The sequence below is a fragment of the Juglans microcarpa x Juglans regia genome, chromosome 2D, assembly GCF_004785595.1.
Source record: "Juglans microcarpa x Juglans regia isolate MS1-56 chromosome 2D, Jm3101_v1.0, whole genome shotgun sequence".
Lineage (NCBI taxonomy): Eukaryota > Viridiplantae > Streptophyta > Magnoliopsida > Fagales > Juglandaceae > Juglans > Juglans microcarpa x Juglans regia.
In genome coordinates, this window is record NC_054596.1 from 38,347,288 (window position 1) to 38,373,898 (window position 26,611).

The window sequence follows — 26,611 nt, forward strand, 5'->3', positions numbered from 1 at the left end:
CATATCATAATCTATTAAGCCTTCTATTTACTTGCCTGCTTCAAGTGTCAATACGTGCAAGCATTTGTTCGGAGGTTACTACCATTCACAAGCAAGTGTCACATTTTGGTCCTAAGTATGTAGATTTATAGTATGTGATAGATGAAATGAGATGAGATAAAAAAATCTTTAAAATCTCTCACAATTTCTTTTCCAAACATTACTACAAAATACTTTTTAATTTTTAATTTTCAACTTTTTCATCTAATTATTACAAATTTTAAAATAAAATACAAAAATAAATTCAATTTTTTCAAAATTCAAAATAAAAAATAATATTCAAATTATATTCAAACAATTTTTTAAATTTATAATATTTTTATTCAACTATCTCTACTTTTTAAAAATCTAATAAAATATCTTTAATTCAAATTATTTTACTGTTATTTATAAACTATTTTATTACTATTTTCAAAATTTTTAAAAATTCTAGACTTCGTTTGATTACTCAACTCACCTCAACTCAACTCATCTCAACTCATCATTACAACTTTTTCAAATTTCAATACAAAATATAATAAACAATTTAATTTTTTCAAATCTCAAAATAATAATAATATTAAAAAATAATATTTTAATAATATTTTATCATCTCAACTCAACTCAACTCAATTTAACATCTAAAAACAACCTAAATATCTACTTGGCAATTAAGCTAAATTATTGAAGGACTCGTTGCTTTACACTTACCAGAGATCACAAGTTATCAACTCCGGCATGTAGAAGAAATTCCGAGCCATAAATTTAGCAATTACACAGTCCGTATGTGCCTGGCAGGAATCGGCAGATTTTTGTTTTTTTTTTTCTGTCGATACACACAATTTTCCCGTGGTGGCAGGCTACCTGGCAGGAGTAAAAACACAACCTTGTAAACCTTTTTCGCAGTCCACGAGGTCCGGCAACTTCTTTTAAAAGTCAAGACGGTCAAAAATCAAATTCGTAAAGCGCCGCCTCATGGATTAAGGGGAAAAAAAAAAAAAAAAAACAACCAAAACATCTGCAAAAGACGCGTACCCTTTGCCGCTGTCATCTACGGCTCCTATGGCATTTGGTTTGGCGTTCTCTTTCTAAATTGTTCTCTCCTCCACTTCTATAAATTTATTCCCACCTCGCCCCATTGCTCGCACCTCAAATTCTAATTTTTCATTTGATTAGTAGAAAAGTTCTCTTTTTTGTCGTAATTAACGCTTGATTTGCTCTCTCTCTCTCTCTCTCTCTCTCTCTCTGAGGCCTCGTAAATATATATTGATCTATTTCTCTTCGGCCGCTCCGGCGCTTTTCTTCAATCTTTGGTGGGATTTGGCATTCGAGGTCAGTTTTTTGGATCTGGGCTTTGGTTAGTTCTGCAGTTTACATAGTTGTATGATTGATTTTTCCGTTTAATTCTTTGGATTTTTTTTTTTTTTTTTTTTTTTTGCTATTTCTGGTTTTTCCTGCTATTAACTTGTCCAGATTCTTGCAAACCCCGACCCTTGATGTGAATTTTGATCTGGGGTGAGGGATTTTGTGCTATTAATGTCACAATGTATGTACTTAATTTTGTCGATTTAAGTTTCTCAGAGAGAACCACTAAAAAAACCGCCCCCCGGTGGGGGGGGGGACTATCATTTCTTATCTGGTTTACCGGGGAAAGACTACAGAAAGATCTATATTAGAAATTCCTTCGATCATTCTCATATGATTTGGGAGGTTCATAATGTTTGCTTAGAATTAATTGAGATTATGATATTCCGTACTTGGTATTTTATCTCATTCAATTTGCTTGGATATGTGACAGAGAAAATGACGGAGGCAAAACCAGATACCCCCTTGATACCAACCTCATCATCCCGAAACCTTCCCGATTTCAAGAAATCCATTAAACTAAAATATGTGAAGCTCGGTTATCATTACCTCATCACCCATGCAATGTACCTATTCCTCTCCCCTCTTGTAGTTGGTATGGCCGTGCAGCTTTCAACATTTTCTCTCCACGATCTTTATGATCTTTGGGAGCATCTCCAGTACAATCTAATTTCAGTGATCATCTGCTCAACTCTCCTCGTTTTCTTGTCTACCGTCTACTTTCTCACCCGTCCTCGTGCTGTATACCTTGTCAACTTCTCCTGCTACAAGCCTGAAGAGCCTCGGAAATGCACCAAAAAGATCTTCATGGATCAATCTCAGATGACTGGCACCTTTACAGATGAGAATCTTCAATTCCAACGTAAGATCCTTGAGAGGTCTGGCCTTGGTGATTCTACTTACCTTCCCGAGGCTGTTCTGAACATTCCTCCAAACCCATCAATGAAAGAAGCTAGAAAAGAAGCTGAGACTGTGATGTTTGGTGCTATTGATGAGCTGTTTGCCAAGACTGCAGTAAAGCCCAAAGACATTGGAATTTTGATTGTGAATTGCAGTTTGTTCAATCCAACCCCATCTCTTTCTGCCATGGTTGTCAACCACTATAAGCTTCGGGGAAACATAGTTAGCTACAATCTAGGTGGGATGGGCTGCAGTGCAGGTCTGCTCTCAATTTCTCTTGCTAACGAACTTCTCCAGGTCTATCCCAACTCGTATGCATTGGTTATCAGCATGGAGAACATCACGCTTAATTGGTATTTTGGAAATGATAGATCAAAGCTTGTTTCAAATTGCTTGTTCCGAATGGGAGGAGCGGCAATACTGCTTTCTAACAGAAGTTCTGACAGACGAAGATCCAAATACCAGTTGGTAAATACCGTTCGTACCCACAAGGGTGCAGATGACAAGTGCTTCGGCTGTGTCACCCAAGAAGAGGACTCCACTGGGAAAGTTGGTGTTACTTTGTCAAAGGATCTCATGGCAGTTGCTGGTGATGCTCTGAAGACCAACATCACCACTTTGGGGCCTCTTGTTCTTCCAATGTCCGAACAGCTGCTATTCTTTGCTACACTAGTCGGGAAAAAGCTTTTAAAGATGAAGGTCAAGCCTTATATTCCAGATTTTAAATTAGCTTTTGAGCATTTTTGCATTCATGCTGGAGGAAGAGCTGTTTTGGATGAATTGGAGAAGAATTTGCAGCTATCTGATTGGCATATGGAGCCATCAAGGATGACACTTTATCGATTTGGTAACACCTCAAGCAGTTCTCTTTGGTATGAACTGGCATACACAGAAGCGAAGGGGAGAATGAAGAAGGGGGATAGGACATGGCAAATAGCATTTGGTTCAGGGTTTAAATGTAACAGTGCAGTGTGGAGGGCTCTAAGAACTATAAACCCAGCAAAGGAGAAGAACCCTTGGATGGATGAAATCCATAAGTTCCCGGTAGATGTTCCAAAAGTATCGACCATCTAGAGGTTCCAAGGCTATATTTTGGCAATTGGTGCTGGCTTTTGGAATGGAGGAGTTTTTACTTCTTTTCAAGTCTGGTGTTGGTTCATTCTTGATTTTCATGCCCAGATTTTGGGACTTGATTGTGCTTGTAGGGCTGAGCAATGGTAGTTCTGGGTTGAGAAGACATTTTTATTTAGTTTGTCTCATGGGGTGGGGGGTTAGTTATTCTTGGCAGTTGCATGATGCTTCAGCGGGATGTGGCTTTGATTTTGTAATGGTGGAAAACCATATTCATGGGTGGTGAGGGGGGTAAATTATGTTTTGAGTGGTCTCTAATTATTATGTAACCAGATTATCAGAGATGGGTCTTCTTATTCTTTGTAGGAATAAAATCAGGAAATTCTATGAATCAGAAAAAGGAAATATCTTCTTGAATGGAGAGGCCTAGAAAGTCAGACCCTCGTCTAAACCACTACAGCATGAACACATTGAGACGTCTTGAATGGAGAGATTTTCACAATACTTTCTCGTCAGCTTTTCCACTAAATGAATTTACCTTCATTAGCTTTTTCGTCTAATAAACGAAATTCTAACAAACCCACGTAATATGTTCTTACAAAAGTGTGCGTGTTGTTTTTTTTTTTTTTTTTTTGGTTTTTTTTGTGAGTTGCTAGGCCACAATCTCCCATCTTCAGGCAGCCTCCCACATGATTCTCCTCAAGTACAAGAACGATTATAAAATTCAGAATCAAGAGGATCCTGCTTCTGCAAGTATCATAAATCGGCTCCCAACTCTTTCAAGAATATGATGGTAGTTAATTACGTTATAGTCATTTCATTGAATCAAACGTGTTGGTCACGAGTCTAGACGGAAAGGCAATGGTACCCTGTTCCGGGCCTATTAATGAGGGCGTAAATTGTCGAGTAGTACAATGTTTAGGGTCGACGCTGCGGCCGCCGGCCCCTTGGGGTGCATTATAAATGTTTGTTTAAATGACTAGGTGCATAGGGTCTAATGCAGCACGGCGACCGTGGATGAGTCGAGACGGAATGCAATGGTACCGTGTTCGGGCCTATTAATTAGGGCGTAAACTAACGAGTAGTCCTATGTTTAGGGCCAGGGCTGCGGCCCCCTTGGGGTGCATGTTAAATGTTTGTTTAAATGACTAGATGCATAGGATCTGATGTAGCTGGTGACTTTGAATACGGCCGTGCTGATCGAAGTAGAAACAAGTCCGCTTTAAAATGCCGTCAGTATGACAAGATTATTATGTATGAAGACATGGCATGAAATTTAAAACATAGTGACAACATATAAGCCATCTCTTCAGCCGTGATGATATTGCATTAAGAACTCATAGAATTATACGATTTCAATCCATTACCATCACCAGAGATACTACGGCTTCCATTCGGCATTAGACATTTCCTAATGGCTGACTTGTGCAAGATATTAGAGTGAAACCGATAGCTCCAATGGAACAAATTCATGTCATCCAAATGTACCCAAGACTTACTAATTCAAGACAGGCGCTGATACTACACAATAACCATATGTCTAACAGTGAGCCTAAGATTTAAACAAAAAAAAAATACACAGAATGACATTATCCACAACAGATGTCGTTGGAAACATAAAAAGTTCAAAACCAGGAGAATAAGTTGGCCAACATTTAAATTAACACGCAATTGCAGACCCCTCTAATTTCATGATAGAAGAGAACACTGATTCCTGATTTTAGGACCAAGGACAAGCATCAATTCCTACACAGAAAGTCAGCAAATGCACGCCGGCAGTAACCCATTTGTAGTCTAGTCCTTGGAAGACTTGTTGATAAGTGACTTGTGGATGTGAGGGATCACCCCTCCACCAGCAATGGTTCCTTTAATCAGAGTATCAAGTTCTTCATCACCTCGGATTGCAAGCTGCAAATGTCTGGGAGTAATACGTTTGACCTTCAGATCCTTGCTTGCATTACCAGCCAGCTCCAACACCTCTGCAGTCAAATACTCTAAGATTGCTGCAGAGTAGACTGCAGCTGTTGCACCAACTCTACCACTAGACGTAGTCCTTGACTTCAATAGACGGTGGATCCGACCCACCGGAAACTGCAATTATAGATTCCACACACAATCACAAAGGAGAGAAAATACAGCACCAATTGTATAACTCAAAATCTTCAGATCACACTTTTCAATAAAATAGCACCACCACTTAACGTCAACGCGGTCCAAGAGAGAAAAAAAGTCCATATTCATCCACCAAAACAAAATGTTCCAAATTAATTGGCTAAACATGAAACCCCCCGCCCAAAAAAAAAAAAAAAAAAAAAAAAAGGAAACCTATGAAGATAATATAAAAGGAGAAAACTGGTCCATCACAGGTCAGAACAACAATCTCATACAAGACAAACATGGAGCAAGAGAGAAGAGGCAAACAGTTAATGTAAACAACTCTAACATGGATGGCTACCTTCATTCAATATGTTCAAAAAGTGCTAATAAATGCGATTTCTTCAGCTTGTCTATTATCCAGCATTGCACCGTTTTCTTTAAAAGGAAAAAAACTTACCATCAATGGCATCCCCCATATCAAGGGACAGTCGTGAGAACTAGAACAAACAATTAATCCAGCAGATTCCGTAATAAAGCTGTAAGAGGCACATTGAAGTTGGCTCTTATAAAACTGTTTTTGTTTTTTATAAGTGAGCCTCCTATAAAAAATGTAATCACATAAAGGCCGAAAAACCATAATCCTCAGCCTTCTGCCCAAGGCAAAAAGAACTCGAGCTAAACAAAAATGGGTTCGAAAATTCCAGAAACATCAAGCCCTCAGGCTACTTACCAAAATGCAGATCATGTTTGGGATCCACAAAGATTATTACCAAAATATCAAATTATCACGAACTTAACACACAAGCCACCTCTCTCGCTCTCTCTCTCACACACACACACAACTAATCTCCTAAAAGTTAATGCTAAAACGATAAATTCCATGATTGTAAAATGGATTAATCAAGCCCAAAAAAGTTATATGTTTAGGCAGATCAAATATGTCTAAAAAACTACAATGTATCTCAAATTATTTTCCCAAAACAGAGAAAAATCCCACAGATCCTGTTTGGGTTCTTAAAGGGTTCTTCAAAAAAGAAATTTCACTAGACCCAAGTTCTACGGTTGCAGGAAGGCCACTTAGTTCAATAACTAGAAATAACTTCTCGGTATTTCCGACAATTATTTCTCAGCAAGCAAATCGAGCATAAACGAAAACTATTCTCTTGAACAACAGAAAAAACGTCGAAAATAAACAATAGACAGACATTTCATAACCAAAATTCTTGGATTATATTTCTTATAGATATATATACACACAACGAGAAAGAAAAGTCCAGGCAAAGGGCGAAATTGGAGGAGCAAAGGGGAAGGAGATAAACATAAATAGAGCGAGACCTAGGAGTTAAGAAGAGAGAGATCTGGACCTGAAGGCCAGCACGAGAGGAGCGAGAGATTGGCTTCTTCTTGTTGTCCTTGTCCTTGTCCTTGTTGGCGGCCGCAGAGGCCTTGCCCATGATCAAACCCTTCGCGCCCTTTCCCGACATCTTCTTCCCGCCTAAAGCTTCGAATTCAGGTTTAAAACTACCGGTTAGAAATTCAGGTGAACTGGAGAACGCAGCAAAGGGAAGGGAACACTCTCGGTCTCAGTGTCAGTCTCTCTGGCGCTGCTCTGCCTCGGAGCTCTGAGGGAGAGGAAAATGTCGCAAATTATCGGGTGGAGTTGAGCCTCCGTACCGGAGGGGTTATTTATCGACAACACACTTAACTAACCCTCGTGTTTGCTTTAATTTACAATACTGGTATCTCCTTCCTCGTTGTGTTTTTTATCGGAAAACTCCAAGTTGACTCCTGGAAATTCGCATGGAATCATAACATATTGCTATTGATTGTGGCGTTTTAAATAATAAACTCTACATTTTTTTTTCAATTTTTTGGATTTCACATTATATAAAAGCACTGCTCAGGCCGAACAACTCTGTATTTCATCCCGTTAATTAAGTTTCGTTCGGAACTTGAATTCAACTAAGATTAATTCAATTCAATTTAATTTTAAACTGAATTTAATATCTAAACATCCAACTTTCAAATTATTAAACTCATCTCAATTCAAAATCTTTTTATACGTAAGACCATAATTTTTTTCAACTCAACACCTCTTTACACGTGAGACCTATAACCTTTTCAAATTTTTTATAAATATATTTAAATTTATCTTAACATCCAAACACATCTAAACTCATCTTAGGTGGGCTTCACAAAACTCACTTCATAATCTCAACTTACGATTATTCATAAATATCTTAACTCATCTCAACTTAACTCAATATCCAAACGTAATAAAAGAAGAGTCTAGTTCACACTTTATGAAAAATATTAAGATATAAATTAAATAATAAAATTTACATATTCTCGTTAATTTAAACTTTTGAGGCAGACATAGATTTTATATATATATATATATATATATATATATATATATTTTGAAAGGCATAGATTTTATACTTAACTACAATTATAAACTTATTTTTTATGATATATTTTTATAAATCTAGCCCTTCTCAAATCAAAATGATGAAAAATGATTTAGCTTCGTTTTGCATTGTGACTGAAGTATTTGGATTTTTATAATAATTTTAATTATAAAAGCATATATTACTGTTTTTTTCATGCAATGGTTGTAGGTGTAAAGAAAATTTTGTAGCGTACGAGGTTATGCACGAGCGAGTCGACTCAGTCGAGTTGCGGAAGCAGGCGATGCATTAAAATATATATATATATATATATATATATATACATATATATTTTTATAATATTTTATATAACATTATTTTAAAATGAAAGATATTTTATTTTACAAAATTGATATCATTTTATAAAAATATCTATTGGTATAATTACTCAAAAAGAACGACCGTGTGCCTTGCCTTCCAAGGATCTTTGAGAAAGTTGATCTAAAATGCTGTGACATGGCATGACAAAATATATTTATATCTATAATCTATACTATATAATAAGTGCAGATAGTCATAAACAGTAATTTTTGTCATCTTCTATGTTGTAATGTTGTCTTCTCACGACTTCTCTCTCTGATTTTTATCTTCGAAAGAGACGCTCTCTCTGATTTTCTTTTCTTTTTTTTTTTTTTTTGCGATTTTTTTTCCGCTGTTGGTTTGGGGATTTTATATGAATTTGTTGGGGTTTTTTTTTTTTTGTGCCGTTTGTTTGAGGATTTTACATAGATTTGCATGTTGGGGTGCTGTTCGTTTGGGAAGAAATAAATTTTTTTCTTCACATTTGCATGTTGTGGGTTTGGATGTTATGGATTTTTTGTATTTTTTGACTTTTTGCAAAAAAATTAACTTTTTTCTTTAGATTTGCATGTTGTGGATTTTTTGTGAAAAATAATATTTTTTCGTGGGTTTGTTAGTTTTTTTTTTTTTTTTATTAAGTTGCTGGCTGTTTATTTTTTCGTATTTTTCGTTTCATTGACGTTTTTTTCTAATTCCGTTATTTACAAATTTTTTAAGAGATGTAGTTTTTTTGGATGTTTAATTTTTTTTTTCCCTTCAAATTTGCATGTCGTGAGTTGTCTATTTTATATTCTTTGCTTTTGTTTATATTTTTTTCTTATGTTTGATGGGATTTTTTTCCTGTGGATTTGCGTGTTATGAGTTTTGTCTTTAGATTTTTTTTCACATTTTTTTTGTTTCATGAACTTGGTTTTTTTTTGTTCTCATTTCGTTTTTTTTGGTCGTTTGATTCTTTTTTTTTTTTTTTGCATATTGTGAGTTTTCTATTTTGAATTTTCTCTCTTCAGGTTTGTTATTTGCAGCATTAAGTTTGTCTTTGTTGATTTTTTTCTATAAATTTGCATATTGTGAATTATTTTTTTGTCTTCGTTGATAGTTTGTCTATTTTTTTGGTTTTTTGATGGTGTTTTCTGCATGTTGTGAGTTATTTTCTACTTTTTGCTTCTGTTATTTAAATGTTTTCGAAAAAAGATATATATTTTTTTTATGTTTGATGGGGTTTTTTTCCTGTGGGTTTGCATGTTGTGAGTTTTATCTTTGAATTTTTTTCTCTATTTTTTATGTTTGGTGGGTTTTTTTTTATGTAGATTTGCATGTTGTGCGTCGGAGGTTTTTTTTAATTGTGTAGTTAGATGGAAGTTAGTTTATGTTTAGTTATTTGCTTTCATTTTGTATGTTATTTACTTGCATGTTATGATTTTTTCTGACTTTTTCTATACTACAAGTAAATTTATTTCACATTTGATATATTTTTTTCTTTTTTTTTTTTGCAATTAGGTTATAACTTTTTATTGTTATATGATTTATAAATTTGTAAGAAAATATAACCTTTTTTATAATGCAATTGTGTTATTTTTATTTCTATCTATATATATTTCATATATATATAATTACCATATATATTTTGTCTCCAATGGGCAAACATCTCTTGGACGTTTCATCACTACTAGTATATTATATATATATATATATATATATATATATATGCAACTGTGTTGATATAATTTTATCAACGGTTGAATTTATTATTTTGAAAAATGAAAGCTGGTTTAAGGATTGTTGTATACAGCAAAATGAGCGGTGTATTTTATTTTTTAACTTTATCTATATAGTCTGACTTTCTACTAATATCTTTATCAAATTTATATATACTTATATAAATAATTATATTCATAAATATTCAAGTTAAATGTTTAGTATTAAAAACATAATTTCTTTTAATCTTTTCAAATATTTAAAGTTTTATATTATAAATATAGAGATAATACTATAACAAATATATACAAAGATATTCAAGCTTACAGATCTCATACAAGTCAAGTCGGGTTTTATATAAATTATATAGTAATATTCAATCATAATCTTATGTTAATGAATAATTCAATTAATAAACTAATCGAGTCAACAAAAGATTACGAATGAATAAAGTACTGATAACTTAATAAAATACATAAAATATAAGAAACTAAAAGGAGAGTATTTATAAAATTATTAGATGACAATAAATTAATACTAAATTCAATAGCTATCCATAAAGAACATTTGGTATTAATAAAAGATTTAGCATTTTCGTCCATCAAGTGCTGACAAATCTAGATGTGTCAATATGTAACACGACCCGTTAACCCAATACGAATATGACACGATAAAAACGGGTTATGGTTTAATGTTAACAGGTTCGGGTTAAAACGAATTGACCCGTTAAGACACAATTGCTTAATTGATCACTAACGGGTCAACCTGTTATGACCCGTTAAGAAAATGAAATTTACCTTTATATCCTTAAAACCTAAAACTCAAAAAACCCTAACTCTAACACTTCTAACCACGCCCCATCTCCAGTTTCACTTTTCAAAAATTTCACTTTCTTTCCTCCTAAGTCTAAGTTGCAAACCCACACCGCCCCTCCTCCAGTTTTCTTTACGGTGATGCCGAGTCGCCCAGGCAAACAAGAGATCGTTTGTTTTCGCAGATGAGATAAGATGAGATTAAAGTTAAAAAATTTAAAAAAGTATTGTTATAATATATTTTTTAATATTATTTTTAGAGGTGTAATTTCAAACCGAAAAACCGAAAAATCGGTCTGGACCGAACCGGACTGGTTTTACCGATTTTGACAATGAGCAAACAAATGATTCTGGTTCAAGCCAACATGAGCTGGCTGTTGACAACCAGATATGTTTAATCCGCAATAGTATTCCTCCTAAATGGTTTTCTTGAGTTACTATTGTTGTTTCTCATGATTTCTAATTTTCTGTTGTTGTTATAATTGATTCCGGATCAGACTTGAATTATATTCAAGAAGGATTAATCCCTAGCAAATATTTTGAAAAATCTACTGAAAGATTGTTTTCGGCAAATGGATCTCAAATGAAAATCAATTATAAACTTAACAATGTTCATGTCTGCCAAAACAATATATGTTTTAAAATTCATTCTGTTTTAGTCAGAATATGTCTGACAAAGTGATTTTAGGAATTCTTTTTATTTCTTCTTTATATCATTTTTTGACTAAAAAAGATGGTATTACCACTTATCATTTTGGTCAAAAAGTCAAATTTAAATTTGCCTCTCGTTTTGAGATTGATCAAGATAAAAGTTTGAAATCTTTAATTATTGCAAAAGAAAAACATTTGAATTTCCTTCAAATGGAAATTAAGTATAAAAATATTTCTGAATAATTATCTTTTCCTTTATTACTTGCAAAAATTGATGATTTTAACAAACGTCTACTTTTAGATTTTTGTTCTGATTTACCCAATGCTTTTGGGTACAGGAAGAAATACATCGTTTCCCTTCCTTATATAAAAAATTTTGATGAAAAAACTATTTCAACTAAAACCAGTGATATTCAAATGAATAGTAAGACTTTAGAACACGGCCAACTTGAAATTGCAGATCTTTTTCAAAAAGGTATAATTAGGCATAGTAAGTCCCATTGGTCTTGTCCTGCCTTTTATGTCCAAAAAAATGCTGAACTAGAAAGAAGAACTCCTCATCTAGTCATTAACTACAAACCATTAAACAAAGTCTTAGAGTGGATTAGATACCCTATTCTCCATAAAATGACTTAATTCATAGGTTGAGTGATGCAGTTGTCTTCTCCAAGTTTGACCTAAAATCAGAATTTTGGCAAATCCAGATCGCTAAATCGGATAGGTATAAGACAGCCTTTATTACACACTTTGGTCACTACAAGTGGAATGTGATGCCCTTTGGCCTAAAAAATGGCCCTAGTGAATTTCAAAATATCATGAACGATATCTTCAACTCGTTCACTGCTTTCACCATCGTCTACATAGATGATGTTCTTATTTTTTTCAAATCTATTGATGAACACTGAAAACATTTGAATTCGTTTCTTGACATCATTAGATTAAATAGTCTTGTCGTTTCTGCGAAAAAGATCAAACTATTCCAGACCAAGATTAGATTCCTTGGTTATGATATTTTTGAAGGCAAAATCAGGCCCATCCAAAAAGCTATTGAATTTGCTGACAAATTTCCTGATGTCATCACTGACAAAAAATAATTGCAGAGGTTCTTAAGATCTCTCAATTATGTTGCTGATTTCTACAAGAATATAAGGAAACAATGTCGTCCTTTGTTCAAACGACTTTTTTCCAAACCTCCTCCTTGGACAGAAATGCACACTAATCTGGTAAGGAAAATAAAGACACATGTTAAAACTCTTCCGTGTTTTGGAATCCCTACCTCTGATTCTTTTAAAATTGTTGAAACAGATGCCTCTGACATAGGTTATGGTGGCATTCTGAAACAATATGTTTCACCAGGCTCTTCTGAACAAATTGTTCGCTTCCATTCTGGAGTCTGGAACCCTGCACAAGAAAAATATAGTACTATTAAAAAAGAAATTTTATCTATAGTACTATGTATTTCTAAATTTCAATCTGATTTACTTAATAAAAAATTCCTATTAAGAATTGATTGCATGAGTGCTAAATTTGTTTTAGAAAAAAATGTTCAAAACATTGCATCAAAACATATTTTTGCACAATGACAGGCTATTTTAAGTGTTTTTAATTTTGATATTGAATTTATCAAAGGCACCAGCAATTCCATTCCTGATTTTCTTACCCGTGAATTCTTGCAGACACTCAATCATGAGCAAGAAAAAAGGTAAAGAAAAACAGACCAATGTCCCTCCCCAATTACCAGCTCCAGATTGATAAAAAATGAGCCGGCACAGACTCCTGTGCCAACCTGTTTAGATATTGCCAATAGGTTTACACCATTTGGCAAAATTGTTCAACCTGCGACCTTTGCGTCAACGGTTTCTATGTCCTTTGATCCATATGCCAAGGCCATTGCATCAAAGGTTTCAAATCCTGTTACATCTCAGTATTTCCTCCCAAAAGAAAAATCTGAGTATTTGCGTAAACCTTTTGTATCCTATATGTTCCATGTAGAACCAAACCGGTCTGCATATACAGATGCATTCAAAATTGCTTCCTCCTATTTTCCTCATAATTTTCACTGGATACCCGAACATTAAACCATACTAGTACTAATAGCTTAATGTAGACTATAGACTATAGTTATACTTATACTAATATAGTTATACTAAATCGTTATAACTAATACTAATATATAACTATACTAATAGGCTAATATTAATACTATTAGACTATGATATATTAAATGTATTACAAATATATATAGTTAATAGTTATATTAAATCACTATAATCACTATAGTCTATAGTCTATTAAATGTATTACAAATATATAAAAATTTTAATTATCATTTAAAAAAAACACATTGAAAAGATTCAAAGAATTAAACTTTAATTAAATAGTAAAGGGCCAAAGGCCAAACGATGCCGTTTTAATCTATTTGAAAAACCTAAAGTTGGAACTCATTTCTTTTGTGAACACTAAACTCAGCAGTCAGCGGCGTACCGTCTTCGACTCTTCGTCTCTCACTTCTCAGTCACAGAGTTCTCACTTCTCACTACTTTGCTCTCGCCTCTCGCAACAAGCTCTCTCTGTCTCTTGTGACGGCGTGTGCACTGCGCTCGGTGGCTCACTCTCTCGCAGTCGCAGCTCTCTTTCTCCGTCTCTCACTCTCAACTCTCCCACTTCTCACTCTCTCATCTCTCAACTCTTTCGTCTCTCACTCTCAACTCTCTCGTGACCTCCTCGCTCTTAATCTTTCTTCTCTCAACTCTCTATCTCAATCTCTCTGCCGATCTGCCCCTAGCCCATGGTAAGTTTTTTTTTTTTTTTAAATTACATACTAGCAGTAGCCTACTATGATTTTTGTGATTGGATTTTGTGATATTAGGGTTTTTGTGATTAGGTTTTGGGATTTTTGTGAATCTTGATTGCCGATTGGGTTGATTGGGTTTTGTGATATTATGGTACTTTTTTTTAATCCGAAATTTATTAGTATTTGTTATTGCCGATTGGGTTGTTGTTGGTTGTGGCCTAGGCTTTGTCGTTGAATTGGTCTAATACCCATTCTCCTGTAATGAAATGAACCATTCTACTCAAACCTTAATTAGGTTGGTCAGTAAAAGTCAGTCCATGTATGTGTGGTATTTAATGTTAACAACTTAACACTAGGTAACTTACCCAAATAAAATGAATGGCCTAGATCAGTGGATGGTTAACATGTATAGAAACCTAAGGAACCATGGGATTTTTCAAATTTTACAATCATTTTCCAGATTTTACAATCATTGCGAGTAAGCTTTTCTAAATATGATCAACAATTAATGTTTATTTTTGTTACTACAGAATCACATATGGATCATTCAAATGAAACAGAAACATATGGCAATATTCAACCTACAATGGAAATGAGTCAAAGGACTGTGGAATCAATGGCGACTAATGATCCGCTTTCTCCCAAATCCAATGTAAGTATGCCATCTATTGGTAGGAAAAGATCAGTAGTTTGGGATGATTTTACAAAGATTCGTACTGAGGATAAGTCGAAACCTAGGGCTTCATGTAACCTTTGTGGGATGACTTATACTTGTGATCCTAATATAAATGGCACAAAATCAATGTTGGGGCACTTGGAAAAAAACATGTAAGAAGTCTCCACATAGGAAAGTAGATAGGAACCAATCTATATTGAGTTTCTAGTCTGGATCAAGCAGTGGAGAGCTTGTACCTATTTCTTTTAGTGTTGAGGCGTGTAGAGAAGTTTTAGCAGAAATGTTGGTTGTTGATGAGCTTCCTTTTAAACATATGGAAGGGGGGGTTTAAGAAATTCATGCTTGTTTTGCAACCTAGATGGAATGCGATTCCATCACGTGTAACGGTTACAAAAAATATTTATAAACTTTATTTGAGAGAGAAAGACAATATGAAAAGTGCTCTTAAGGGGCATCGCATTTGTCTAACCATGGATATCTGGACATCCGTGCAAAATTTTAACTACATGTGTCTCACTGCACATTTTATTGATGAAGATTGGAACATGCACAAAAAAATTATCAATTTTTGCAAGGTTGCAAACCATAAGGGTGAGACACTAAGTAAACAAATTGAAATGTGTTTGCTAGAATGGGGAAGGCCCAAAATATTTACAATTACACTTGATAATGCAAGTTCAAATAATGAGATAGTTTCGTATCTCAAAAGAAAGACAAGGAATAAAAGGGATACTATTTTGGAACATGAGTTCTTGCATATGAGATGTTATGTTCATATCTTGAACTTGATTGTTCGGAATGAGTTGAAAGAATATGATCAATCAATTGCAAGAATTAGAGGGCTGTGAACTGTGAAGTATGTAAAATCATCTCTACAAAGGTGGAACACATTTAAGCAATGTTGTGATAGTGAAGACATTACTTGTAAAAGTGGTGTATGCTTAGATGGAGCAACAAATTGGAACTCCACTTATATGATGTTGGATAGGGCTGAAAAGTTTCAAAAAGCATTTCAACGGCTAGAGGATGAAGATTCAGGATATCTTAAGAGTGTTGGGGAGGATGATAGTGAGGATGATGATAGTGTTAGTGAGTTGGGTAAGGGAGGGGCATCCAAGTTAGGGCCTCCAACCATGGATGATTGGGGTAAGAGTAGGTTGTTTGTAAAATTTTTGAAACTTTTTTACGATGCAACCTTGCGTTTCTCGGGGACCAATTATGTCACTTGCAACAGTTTTTTGTTTGAGCTAGCAACACTTCAAGCTGCAATTAATTTGGAGTGTGTGGAAGGGCCTCATAATTTGAGAACAATGGCATTTAGTATGAAATCTAAATGTGAGAAGTATTGGGGAAATATCGAAAAAATGAATCTTTTTATTGTATGTTGGGTTAGTTTTTGATCCTCGGTATAAAATGGTGGTCTAACATATATTTTTGAATGAATATATGAGGATAATAGTTCAAAAGTTCTTATGTTGGTGGATCGGGTTCAAGATGCCTTGACTCGTTTATATGATAGTTATTGTGGAAATGATGAAAATAATGTTGGGGCACAAGATCAAACTATATGCCAATCAAGCAAGAGAGGGGCTAGTAGTACAAGTTCAACTGCTGGGGTAGGTCAAGGTGATTTCAGATCATTAATCCATGCATAAATTAAGAAGCGTTTGGAGTCGGATAACTCTTTGGCGACTAAATCTGAATTGGAGAGATATTTATTTGAAAAATATGAAGAAGATGATGTGAAATTCGACTTGTTGACTTGGTGGAAGGTCAACTCCATTAGATACCGCATGCTTTCAAGAGTTGCGTGGGATGTTCTTGCAGTTCCGATTTCTACAGTGGCCTCTGAGTCAGCTTTTAGCACAGCAGGTCGAGTACTTGATCCTTTCCACAGTAGCCTATCTCCATTTATGGTAGAAGCTCTAATTTGTACACAAAATTGGCTTCGTTCTTCTGCCCTGATTAATATTCGTACTTTAATGGATGATGTTGAGGAGTTTGAGAAAATTGAGACAAGTATGTAGCATCATTCACATTTTCTTTAACTATATCTAAAGTGTAAATCATATTAGTAATTTGTTTTAATTATTATGCTTTTTTTTTCTCTCTTGTGTAGAGCTCATGGAAGATCTAGGGAGTTCTTCAAGACCTACTTCTTTGACTGGAGATAATTAAATTTAAGGTAAGTCAACTTGTATAACATCTTTCCTTAATTTTTTTTATTATTTAATATAATTACTAACTTTTTATTAGAATTAATTGCTTGATTTATTTTCATACAATTGCAAGGATTGTTGAAGGGACTATTGGAGTTGGTGGCTTGTGCATAGCTATTGAATTTTTTGTTGGATGTTCTAAGTTATTGTAATTTGGACTTGTAATTTGTTAGATTTTTAGACTTGTAATTCAGACTTTTAAGTGTTTGGACTTGTAATTTGGACTTTTGGACTTGTAATTTGTTGGACTTTTAGATTTCTAATTTAGACTTTTAAACTTATTTTATTCCATAGGCTCATAAGCTTGTTGATGTCCATTTTGAAATTTCTTGTGACTGTTCTAAAAAATATGTGTAAGTACTAAGTTATTTCTTTTAACATGCAACGACTTATTGTAGATAAGGCAGTTTATTGCAGATAAGGCAGTTTATTGCAGATTTTTTTTCCAGTTTTTGTAGTAGTTATATCTATAAGTTTGAAAGCAGTTTTTTGTTTTTTTCAGTTTTTTTCTAGGTTTTTAGTAAAGCAGTTTTTTTAAAAGCAGTTTTTACTAAAATAGATTTTAGTTAATCATATTTTTTGTAGTAAAGCAGATTTTTTATTGAAGTAGTTTTTAGCAAAGCAGATTTTTTTAGTAAAAGTTAAAACAGATTTTTTTTAATAAAAGTATAAAACATATTTTTTTAAATCAGTTTTTTTTTTTATAAACAAATTTTTAATGATAAACTGTGAAACTTACATTTTAAAAAAATCGAAAAACCGAACCGGACCGGACCGAAAATCGGTAAAACTGAAAGTACCGGTTTAGGAGGGTAACCGGTGTGTAATCGGTTTTGGAAAATACAAAACCGGTACATACCGGTTCGATCTTAGATTTTGTCCAAAACCGGACCGGATCGGACCGGTTACACCACTAATTATTTTTATTTTGGGATTTGAAAAAAATGAATTGTTTATTTTATTTTGTATTGAAAGTTAGAGAAGTTGTAATGATAATATGAGATGTTTTCTGAAAACAAACGAGGCAGAGCCATGGATTCACACTGCTCGCCGCCAATGCCTAGTCGCCCACGCAGACTCAGAGCTACGGACTCACACTGCCCGCAGCTAGCACCCCGTCGCCCATTGTAAGTCACAAGATTTTCTACTCTACCTTTACCATAATATAAAGCTGGAACATATACGAAAACATAAACTCCATTAATAAAGCTGGAACAGCCGAGATTAGCTCAATCCTTTTGATTTCATGATGCCTGGACTCAATTAAAATATGCCGATGAGGATCTCATGAAATCAAATAGTAGGTAGAGACGTGTACTGTGGGCAAGGATGGGAACAAAAAGGGAGTATAAACCTCTCAATCAAAGTTAAGTTTGCGACAGATTACTACTTGGGCTATATATTAAGATAAATATGTTGATCATTTGTGATGGTGTTCTTGTAATTAGTTTATGCTTTCTAATGGGAGAGATGAATTAATTTACAAGATATAAGTGACAGAAAAAACCTCATGAATGCTACTCTCAATTCCATAGTGAGTAGGTGCACTTTTTTACTTTTCTAACAAAGGATTGATTGTAGTTCTTCTGTTAATTGTCTCATTAACTCCCTAATTAATCCATACCTCTAAGGGAGCTTCTTCTTCTTGTCTTAAAAATCTCTCATCTCAATATTTCATTGTTATCAAACAATTGTAGAGATAAAAAAGCATTTTCTTGTTCACTAAAGAGGCAGCGAGACTGACCGCAATAGGTTACATTGTGCACCTTGGAAACTAGAATTTACATTTGTTATTGTTGTTTGTTGTCAGATGAGTTCGGCAGCAAGTGAAAATTGACATTTGATTGATTTTGACCCGTTTGACTCAAAAAGTTTTCAAAATGAAGAATCTAAAGCAAAACGAAGGAAACGGTTAAATGTGTGGACTTTTTTGGAAATGGTTCCTGATTCTGAGAACAATGATGGCAAGCCATGAGCTAAGTGCAAGATGTGTGGAATTACTTACATAGCAACGAGCAAATATGGAACCGAAAATATGAAGCGTCACATTGACACATGCCCTAGGAGAAATTCACGAGATATTGGTCAGATGATGTTATCACAAAACAGTAGAAATATTTCGGTAAGTGCTCCTAAATTTGATATGGAACAATATAGAGAAATTCTGGTAACTGCTATTGTGAAGCATGAACTGCCTTTTTGATTTGTTGGATATTCGAGGGTGAGATCTTTATTACAATATTTGCGTCTAAATGTTCCAATTATTTCTAGAAATACTGTCAAACCTGATTTGGTTAAGATGTATCATTGAGGAAAAAAAAGATTAAATGCATGTTAAATGATTCTCCTAATAGAATTAGTCTAACATCTGACTTGTGGACTTCTATAACCACTAATGGTTATATGTGCATTACTACACATTTTTTGAATAAGAAATGGGTTCTGCAGAAAAAGATTTTGAACTTTTTTTTATGCCACCACCACATAATGTCATATTTTTGTCAGAAAAAATTTAAAATTTGTTATGTGAGTGGGGAATTCAACACAAGATTTTTGCATTAACTTTAGACAATACTTATTCTAATGATGTTTCAGTAGAGTTGTTAAGAACTCAATTGAACATTAAAAAAGTTCTTGTTTGTGATGGTGACTTTTTTCATCTTCGTTATTGTGCTCATATTCTGAATTTGGTAGTACAAGATGGGTTAAAGAGATTGATTTTGCTATTCAAAAAGTTCGTGAAAGTATCAAGTATGCCAAATGATCACAAATAAGGAAAGTAAAGTTTTTAAATTCAACAAATCAAATGTCTCTGGATAACAAGAAAGGGTTAAGACAGGATGACCCCACTAGATGAAATTATACTTTTCTTATACTTGAGAGTGCTCTTTTCTACCATCTTGCCTTTAGTTATTTGGAGTTGACTGATTCCAATTTTAAACATTGTCCATCAACATATGAGTGGGAAAAAGTACAGAAGATTAACGGTTTATTGTGAATTTTTTATGAAGCCACTTGTGATTTTTCTGGGACCAAATACCTTACAACCAATCTGTACTTTCCAGCAGTATTTTTGATTTATTTTACATTAAAATGACACTCTGAGGGTGAAGATGACTACATAGAGAAAATGTCTTGTAAAATGCTTACTAAGTTTGAGAAATATTGGTCCACGTTCAATGTGTTGTTGGATATAACAATTATATTGGATCCTCGACACAAGCTTCATTTTGTTGATTTTTTTTATACAAATCTTTATGGAGATTGTTCCATAGAGTATATGAATGTTCAGAAATAAATGTCATCTCTTTTTATGGAATATAGTTATTCTAGTGCTCCCACAATGACATGTTCTACCACGACTTCCGATAGCACTATTAGTAGAGCGGAAAGTCAGTCTTCATATAATAATAATTTATTTCAGGTAATTTCAAATAATATTTTTTGTTTAATGATTTATATTATATTTTTGTTTCATATGACATATTAGCTTGAAATATTTTTATTTATTTTTTGTGTACAGGAATTTGATTCATTTAGACATGATGATCTTTCTGCCCATATGCAGAAAAGTCAATTAGATCTTTACTTGGATGAACCTAGGGCAGATAGAAATGCAAAGATTGACATTCTTTTCTTTTGGAAAGGAAATGAATTTCGTTATCCTGATCTTACTTGTATAGCTCGTGACATTTTGAGTGTTCCAATTTCTATAATTCCATCTGAATCTACTTTTAGTATTAATAGGTGTATTATTGACCGGTTTAGGAGTGCACTAAAAGCAGATATTGTTGTAACATTAGTTTGCACTAGAGATTTGTTATTTGACAAGAAGCAAGGTAATATTATTTTTATTTTATTGAATAAATGATTGTAATTTTTCAATACAATAATATTATTTGATATAAAACTTTACTGATGTCTTTTTTTTAATAGAAACAAAAGAAGAAGTTAAATTGAATGAGTTAACTGAAGATGTAATGGAGTTGAAGAACAACAAGGGCAAGGAGGATGCTCCACTTCCTTCTTCAAGTTCTAAATTTTTTTAGATCTGTGTTTTTATTATATTTGGGATTGCAACATTAATATATTTACAATATATGTTTTGTTTATTATATTTGGGATGTAATTTTAATATATTATTATAATGTGTGTGGATCATATTTGTTTGGATTGTAATTTTAGACTTGTAGTTAATTTTTTATTTTTTATAGATATTATTTATATTTAAATATTTATATAAAATCAATCAGGTCAAACGGGTTGGGTCGTGTCGTATCGTGTATGTTCAACTCATTAACGTAAACGGATTGAAACGGGTCAGGTCGGGTCGTATCGTGTCAACCCATTATCTTATCGTGTCGTGTTAGGATGTGAAATTTTGACATGAAATCTTTAACGGGTCGTGTTCATGTTGATCTATTAAGTGTAATGTATATGTCTTGACACAACACGAACACAATCCGTTAACACGATATGACACTCCTAAACAAATTTCTCAGTTATTTTAGAGACAAATTAATGAATTGGTATTTTTTTTATTTATTAAAAGGGCTGCTAGAGATACAAAAGATCTCACAAACTAACGTAACATACAATTCCACGTCAGCTAACTTTTTTTCACGTTTTGTCTAGGCTCGTCCCCCAACATCCTTAGTCTCACTATTTTTTCCCTTTCATCCTTTTAATAGGGAAGTTTCCTTTGTGTTCTTTCCTTGTTGACAAGATAATGAAAATCTACATGCTTGGCCACTGAGGCCTCATCGATTCCATTATCTTCTGCAAGCTTTGAGCTCAATCCCACATGCCAAAATTGCGTCAAATCCTTTTTCACGGTCGAGACGCCCGGTTCGCCATCCTTGCTGTTGCCAAGGTTGGCAACATCCATGCCAACAACACCTATCCCACCGACTTTATTGCCATCAACCTCCATATTCAAACCAACATCATCGACTCTTACGACCACGACGTCCAAAAACTTATATTCTTGGGCTCCTATTGCATCTACCTCAAGTTTGCACCCCAACCAATTTCAGAAGATGTGTTGCTCACTAGCCCCTCAGAGCTCACCGACGAATGGTATGATGTTGCCAAGATCGTGGGAATCAAAATGTGACAGGCCTACCATTTTCAATATAGTTGGGATGCGATTTCGACGTTGCCCATGAACGACAATTCCTATACAGTGAATTTGTATGTCTAGCCAATGTTAATGCAGAGGTTCCATGAGGCAAAGTTGAAGAAAGCGAAAGAGGTGGTGGTGTGGGAGACGAGGAGTCCCCTAGAGGAGCTCCTACATGTTGACGATTTGGCCAACATGATGACGTTCTTGATGGAGAGCTGCAGTGGGTTAGAGCAGTAGAATGTGGGAAGGAGGTGAGCATCAAGAAGTTGGCAGTAGGGGTGCTACTTGAACCTCTTGAGGCGAGGGACCCCCATTCTTGCACTTTACACCCACATGGACCCATAACATATCCCCCCTCCCCCTAAATGGACCCATAACATGTTTTTGGGCTCAAAAGAGATCAGGAAGACACTTATGGGACAAAAATGGCCTAAAAACATGTTTTGAGTCATGTTAGGCCCATAAATGCCATTATGATAGGCTAAAAGCTAAAAATTCTAACCCTCATGCTTAAACTTAAAAAAAAAAAAACTAATCTAAGATATTACAATAATATAAATTAAAAACTTGCATACTTCTAAGTTGTAACTAATTCTCCTAAGCTCTTACAATAATATAAATTAATCCAAAACTACTACAAATTAATCTAAAAATATTATAAGTTGTCACATAATTTAAATAAATAATAATAACACAATTAAATAACAAATTGTAGCAAGATTACAATTGAATTATAATCTCATTTCACATTATTCCAAATATTGAAATTTGGGGTGGTCACGGTGGTGCGAAAGTGAGTGTGGCTTGAGCTATTCTTGGGAGTTTAAGATTTGTGAGATTATATAAAACCTGAAATATTAATAAGAAAACAAATTAGAAATACAAATAAAAAATATAAATCATAAATATCAATATTATATTGATATGTAAAAGTCACAAACATTAAAAATACTAACTAATATGAGATTGAGATCAAGATGAGATCATTTGAATTAGGATCGAGCATATGACAGTGAGACTATAAAAGCTAAAAAAATACAAGAAAAATAATTAGAATTACAAACATTATATAAATATAAAAAATAATTAAGGAGAATATTATACAAACCAATGGCAATGGTGGGTCCAATACACACAAAGTCATTGCAGCTGATGTAGAACTACCCTCATAGATCGCAGTTGACCTTATAACAATTAAATTTGAAATTAATACCAATTAGATGAATATAAATAGATTAAAATAATAACAAAAACAAATAAATAAATTAAGAGCGATTACTAGATCTAGGCTGATCTCCACACTCATTCTCCCCGGTCTTCTCAAAGTCCTCCACATTTGGAATATGAATTGGGGTCTCTTTGATCCAATTCTAAGTGCAAATCAATACTTCTTCAGTGGTCGGAGACAATGAATTCCAAAATGGATCCAATATGCACCCTTCAGTGCTAAATGTCGACTTTGAGGCTACGGTACTAGTAGGGATGACAAAAATACTGCAAGCAATCTTTCCAATTTTGGGATACTTGAGACATTGATTTTCTACCAAAATAAGATGTCAAACCCCTGCGTAAATGGGTGCAAATCTAATGCCGAGTATCTATCCAACTCCAACTAGGCCTCTGCAAGATGACAGATCAGGGGGTCTTACTCCAACCTTTCACCCCACTCCAACCTATGACTTTTCTCCATCCAGACTTTAGGAGGAGGAGGTGCAGTAGGTGTAGGTGCCGAAATATTACCATCCTTGAACACGACAAACTCATCAAACAATCTACCAAGAGTTTTCCTAACCCTTGCCCGCAATATGATCCGCTCATGCCTTCCTGTGTACCAATCTCAAACCATACATTATGCTATCAATTTTGTACTGAGGGTTAAGAATAACAGCTACATATAAGAAAATGTTCATCTTACTCAAATCTCCCCAATATTTGTCATACTTAACCTTCATGATCAATGTCGTTTCCCGAAACCTAATTTGGTTACTTCCGCACCTGTTATCAAATTCTTATTTTACCTTATATATTTGCTGACAAAAATAATTGGATGTAGAGTAAAAAAAATCAGAAAACCTGGTTGTGACCCCGTAGAAAGGCCTAAAAAAGTCTACAAAAATTCCAACTACCTCTCAATCATTATTAATAGGCTTACCTAATCCTCCGTCATATTTAAAATATTTGATATATTGAATGTTTTCGTCATCCAATAACTTAAAGGCATCCTTTATAGTCTTGGGTTATCTCCAACATCAAGAAGGTTGAGTTCCATCTTATAGGAACATCAACCTCACATCAACCTTTAATGTTTCAAATCTAACAGGTGAAAATCTCACAAATCTCATCGCACTTCTAACTCTTGCAACCGATCATCAAGATCTTTTAAATCATCAATCACAATAAGATTTGAAATATGTGCAACACATCTCACCTGCAAACACTCACCATCTATGATTGACTTATTGGTCTCTCTAAAACAGTTCTTAAGATGCCTCAAAGCGACACAATTAGACGAGGCATTGTCAACCGTTACTATGACAACCTGCTCCAACATCCACTCCTTTATTGCGGCCACCAAGGAACTCCTAATAGCCTCACCCTTGTGTAAAATATTTGACAAAACTTAAGAAATTATTTTGTACAATTTTCAACACAATCTATAAAATGTGCTATCAAAGACATATAATTAAATTTTGGATAGATGTCCACGCATCGGTGGTGAGGGAAACTCTTTGACTCACCAATTGATTTTTCAACAAATATTTTTATACACTGTAATGTTTCCTAATATCCTTAGTCACTATGTGGTGAGACAGAAGGTTAAACTCATATTCCAAGTACTTTGAATATGTTTGAAACCTTTTGCCCTCAACAAATCGAAATGGTAGCTCGTCCATTATGACCATATGAGTTAGGTGTCTCCTACACTCCTCTATATCATACTTTGTAAATCCCTTCAACATTTCCCCCTCCACTACTTCCATATGTCATTTTTTTAAAGTCTAATATCTAGTATAGATTGACTCTTTTCTTGTAAAGATTTTAATATTGGACTTCTTTTGCATTGTTCTTCTAACTAGACTTACAATTGGGATGTATTATGTCTCCTATAGTGACATCCATACACTTTATCACAATGGTTACACTTAACTTAGAGATTATTGGAGTCACCACCCTCTATTTTGGTGAGGTGCGACCAAACAATCGAAACTTGTTTCTTGTTTGATGGGGGCAAGGGTAGGGTTAGTGTTTGTGGTTGTGGCAAGGGTAGAAGTGTTAGCACTAAAATCCGACTGACTATCCATTCCTACTAACTCACAAAAATATGAAATAATGTAAAAATCACACAATAATTAAAACCATACAATTATGAACATCACAACAAGTTGGAGTTTTAATATTGAAACCCTAAAACATATTGGGGTTTCAATATTAAAACTCCTGACTTAATTTAGGGTTTCAATCCGAAAGCCTAAGTTTACATACACATTACACAATTTTTTCATATAAATTTACAGTAAAAAATTCACACAACAAACAATCTAATCTCCAGAGCACACAATTCACAACATCGTCCTCCAAATCCTTAATTTATTCACACCTTCTATAACTCAAACAAAACTAAAAAAAGAAAAGAAAAAGATATAATAGACTCGGGATACTTATGACGACGACAATGGAGAGAACTTCAGGTGGTGACGATAACAACGTGTGACGAACAAATGGGGAGAGAGAGAGAGAGAGAGTCAAGATAGAGAGTGAACTCGGGGGCAGGGTGGACGAGGGTAGGGAAGCGGGGCCCCATTACCTTCCCCTAGTTGGCAGATTGAGCTGGTGAAGGAGGTGGTAGGGTTTGAGGGCGAGCTCGTTTGGGACACGTCAAAGCCCGACAAAACTCCCAAATTTATCTATGAATATTGTCCATTGGCAAAATCTTTTGGAATTAGCCATTTTAGCGGCCTTTGAAGATCAAATTATACAGGTATTAGCATTGAATGGACAAATACCACAACTTCGAGGACACTAAACTTCTTCTTGCTTCCAACTACATACATAAAAGAAATGCACTCCATTTTTTTTGGTGGGGGTCAAGGACGAAGTCAAGATTATAAACATGGCTGAATACTTTAAGTTTGGAATAAATAGTTGAATTGAGATTTTTTAGGAATATCTTTAAAGAAATGATAAAAATACGTGTAAAAAATAAGAAAGATACAAATGCATTTCACATTTGCATTTTTCCATGAATATTGATAATTTTATATCTAAACTTTTCATATATTGCAATTAAAAGGTGAAATTGAATTAACGATCTATATATGAATTATAAAAAAAGAAGTAATATATGTAAACCATAAAATAAGTTTCGTATATTTAAAATGTTTTCAATTAATGCAATTACATATTGCGTAACTAGCTATCCAGTGAATGTGGAGTTTTT

The 26,611-nt window shown here is 34.1% G+C and overlaps 2 protein-coding genes and 1 pseudogene across 2 annotated transcripts; 2 read left to right on the top strand and 1 right to left on the bottom strand.

The window, feature by feature from the left end:
- The first annotated feature begins 740 nt into the window (after positions 1-740).
- Positions 741-3,745, top strand: LOC121249109 (3-ketoacyl-CoA synthase 11). Its single transcript, XM_041147782.1, has 2 exons — positions 741-1,350; positions 1,817-3,745. The coding sequence occupies exon 2, from the start codon at positions 1,822-1,824 to the stop codon at positions 3,355-3,357; it is 1,536 nt and encodes a 511-aa protein (XP_041003716.1). The 5' UTR covers positions 741-1,350; positions 1,817-1,821; the 3' UTR covers positions 3,358-3,745.
- Positions 3,746-4,804: 1,059 nt separating this feature from the next.
- On the bottom strand, positions 4,805-7,256 carry LOC121249110 (probable histone H2A variant 3). The gene is made up of 2 exons (XM_041147783.1): positions 6,816-7,256; positions 4,805-5,445 (listed from the first exon to the last, which is right to left on the bottom strand). The coding sequence occupies exons 1-2, from the start codon at positions 6,933-6,935 to the stop codon at positions 5,149-5,151; spliced, it is 417 nt and encodes a 138-aa protein (XP_041003717.1). The 5' UTR covers positions 6,936-7,256; the 3' UTR covers positions 4,805-5,148.
- An 11,779-nt stretch (positions 7,257-19,035) lies between these two features.
- On the top strand, positions 19,036-26,136 carry LOC121249498 (annotated as a pseudogene).
- Positions 26,137-26,611: the final 475 nt, after the last annotated feature.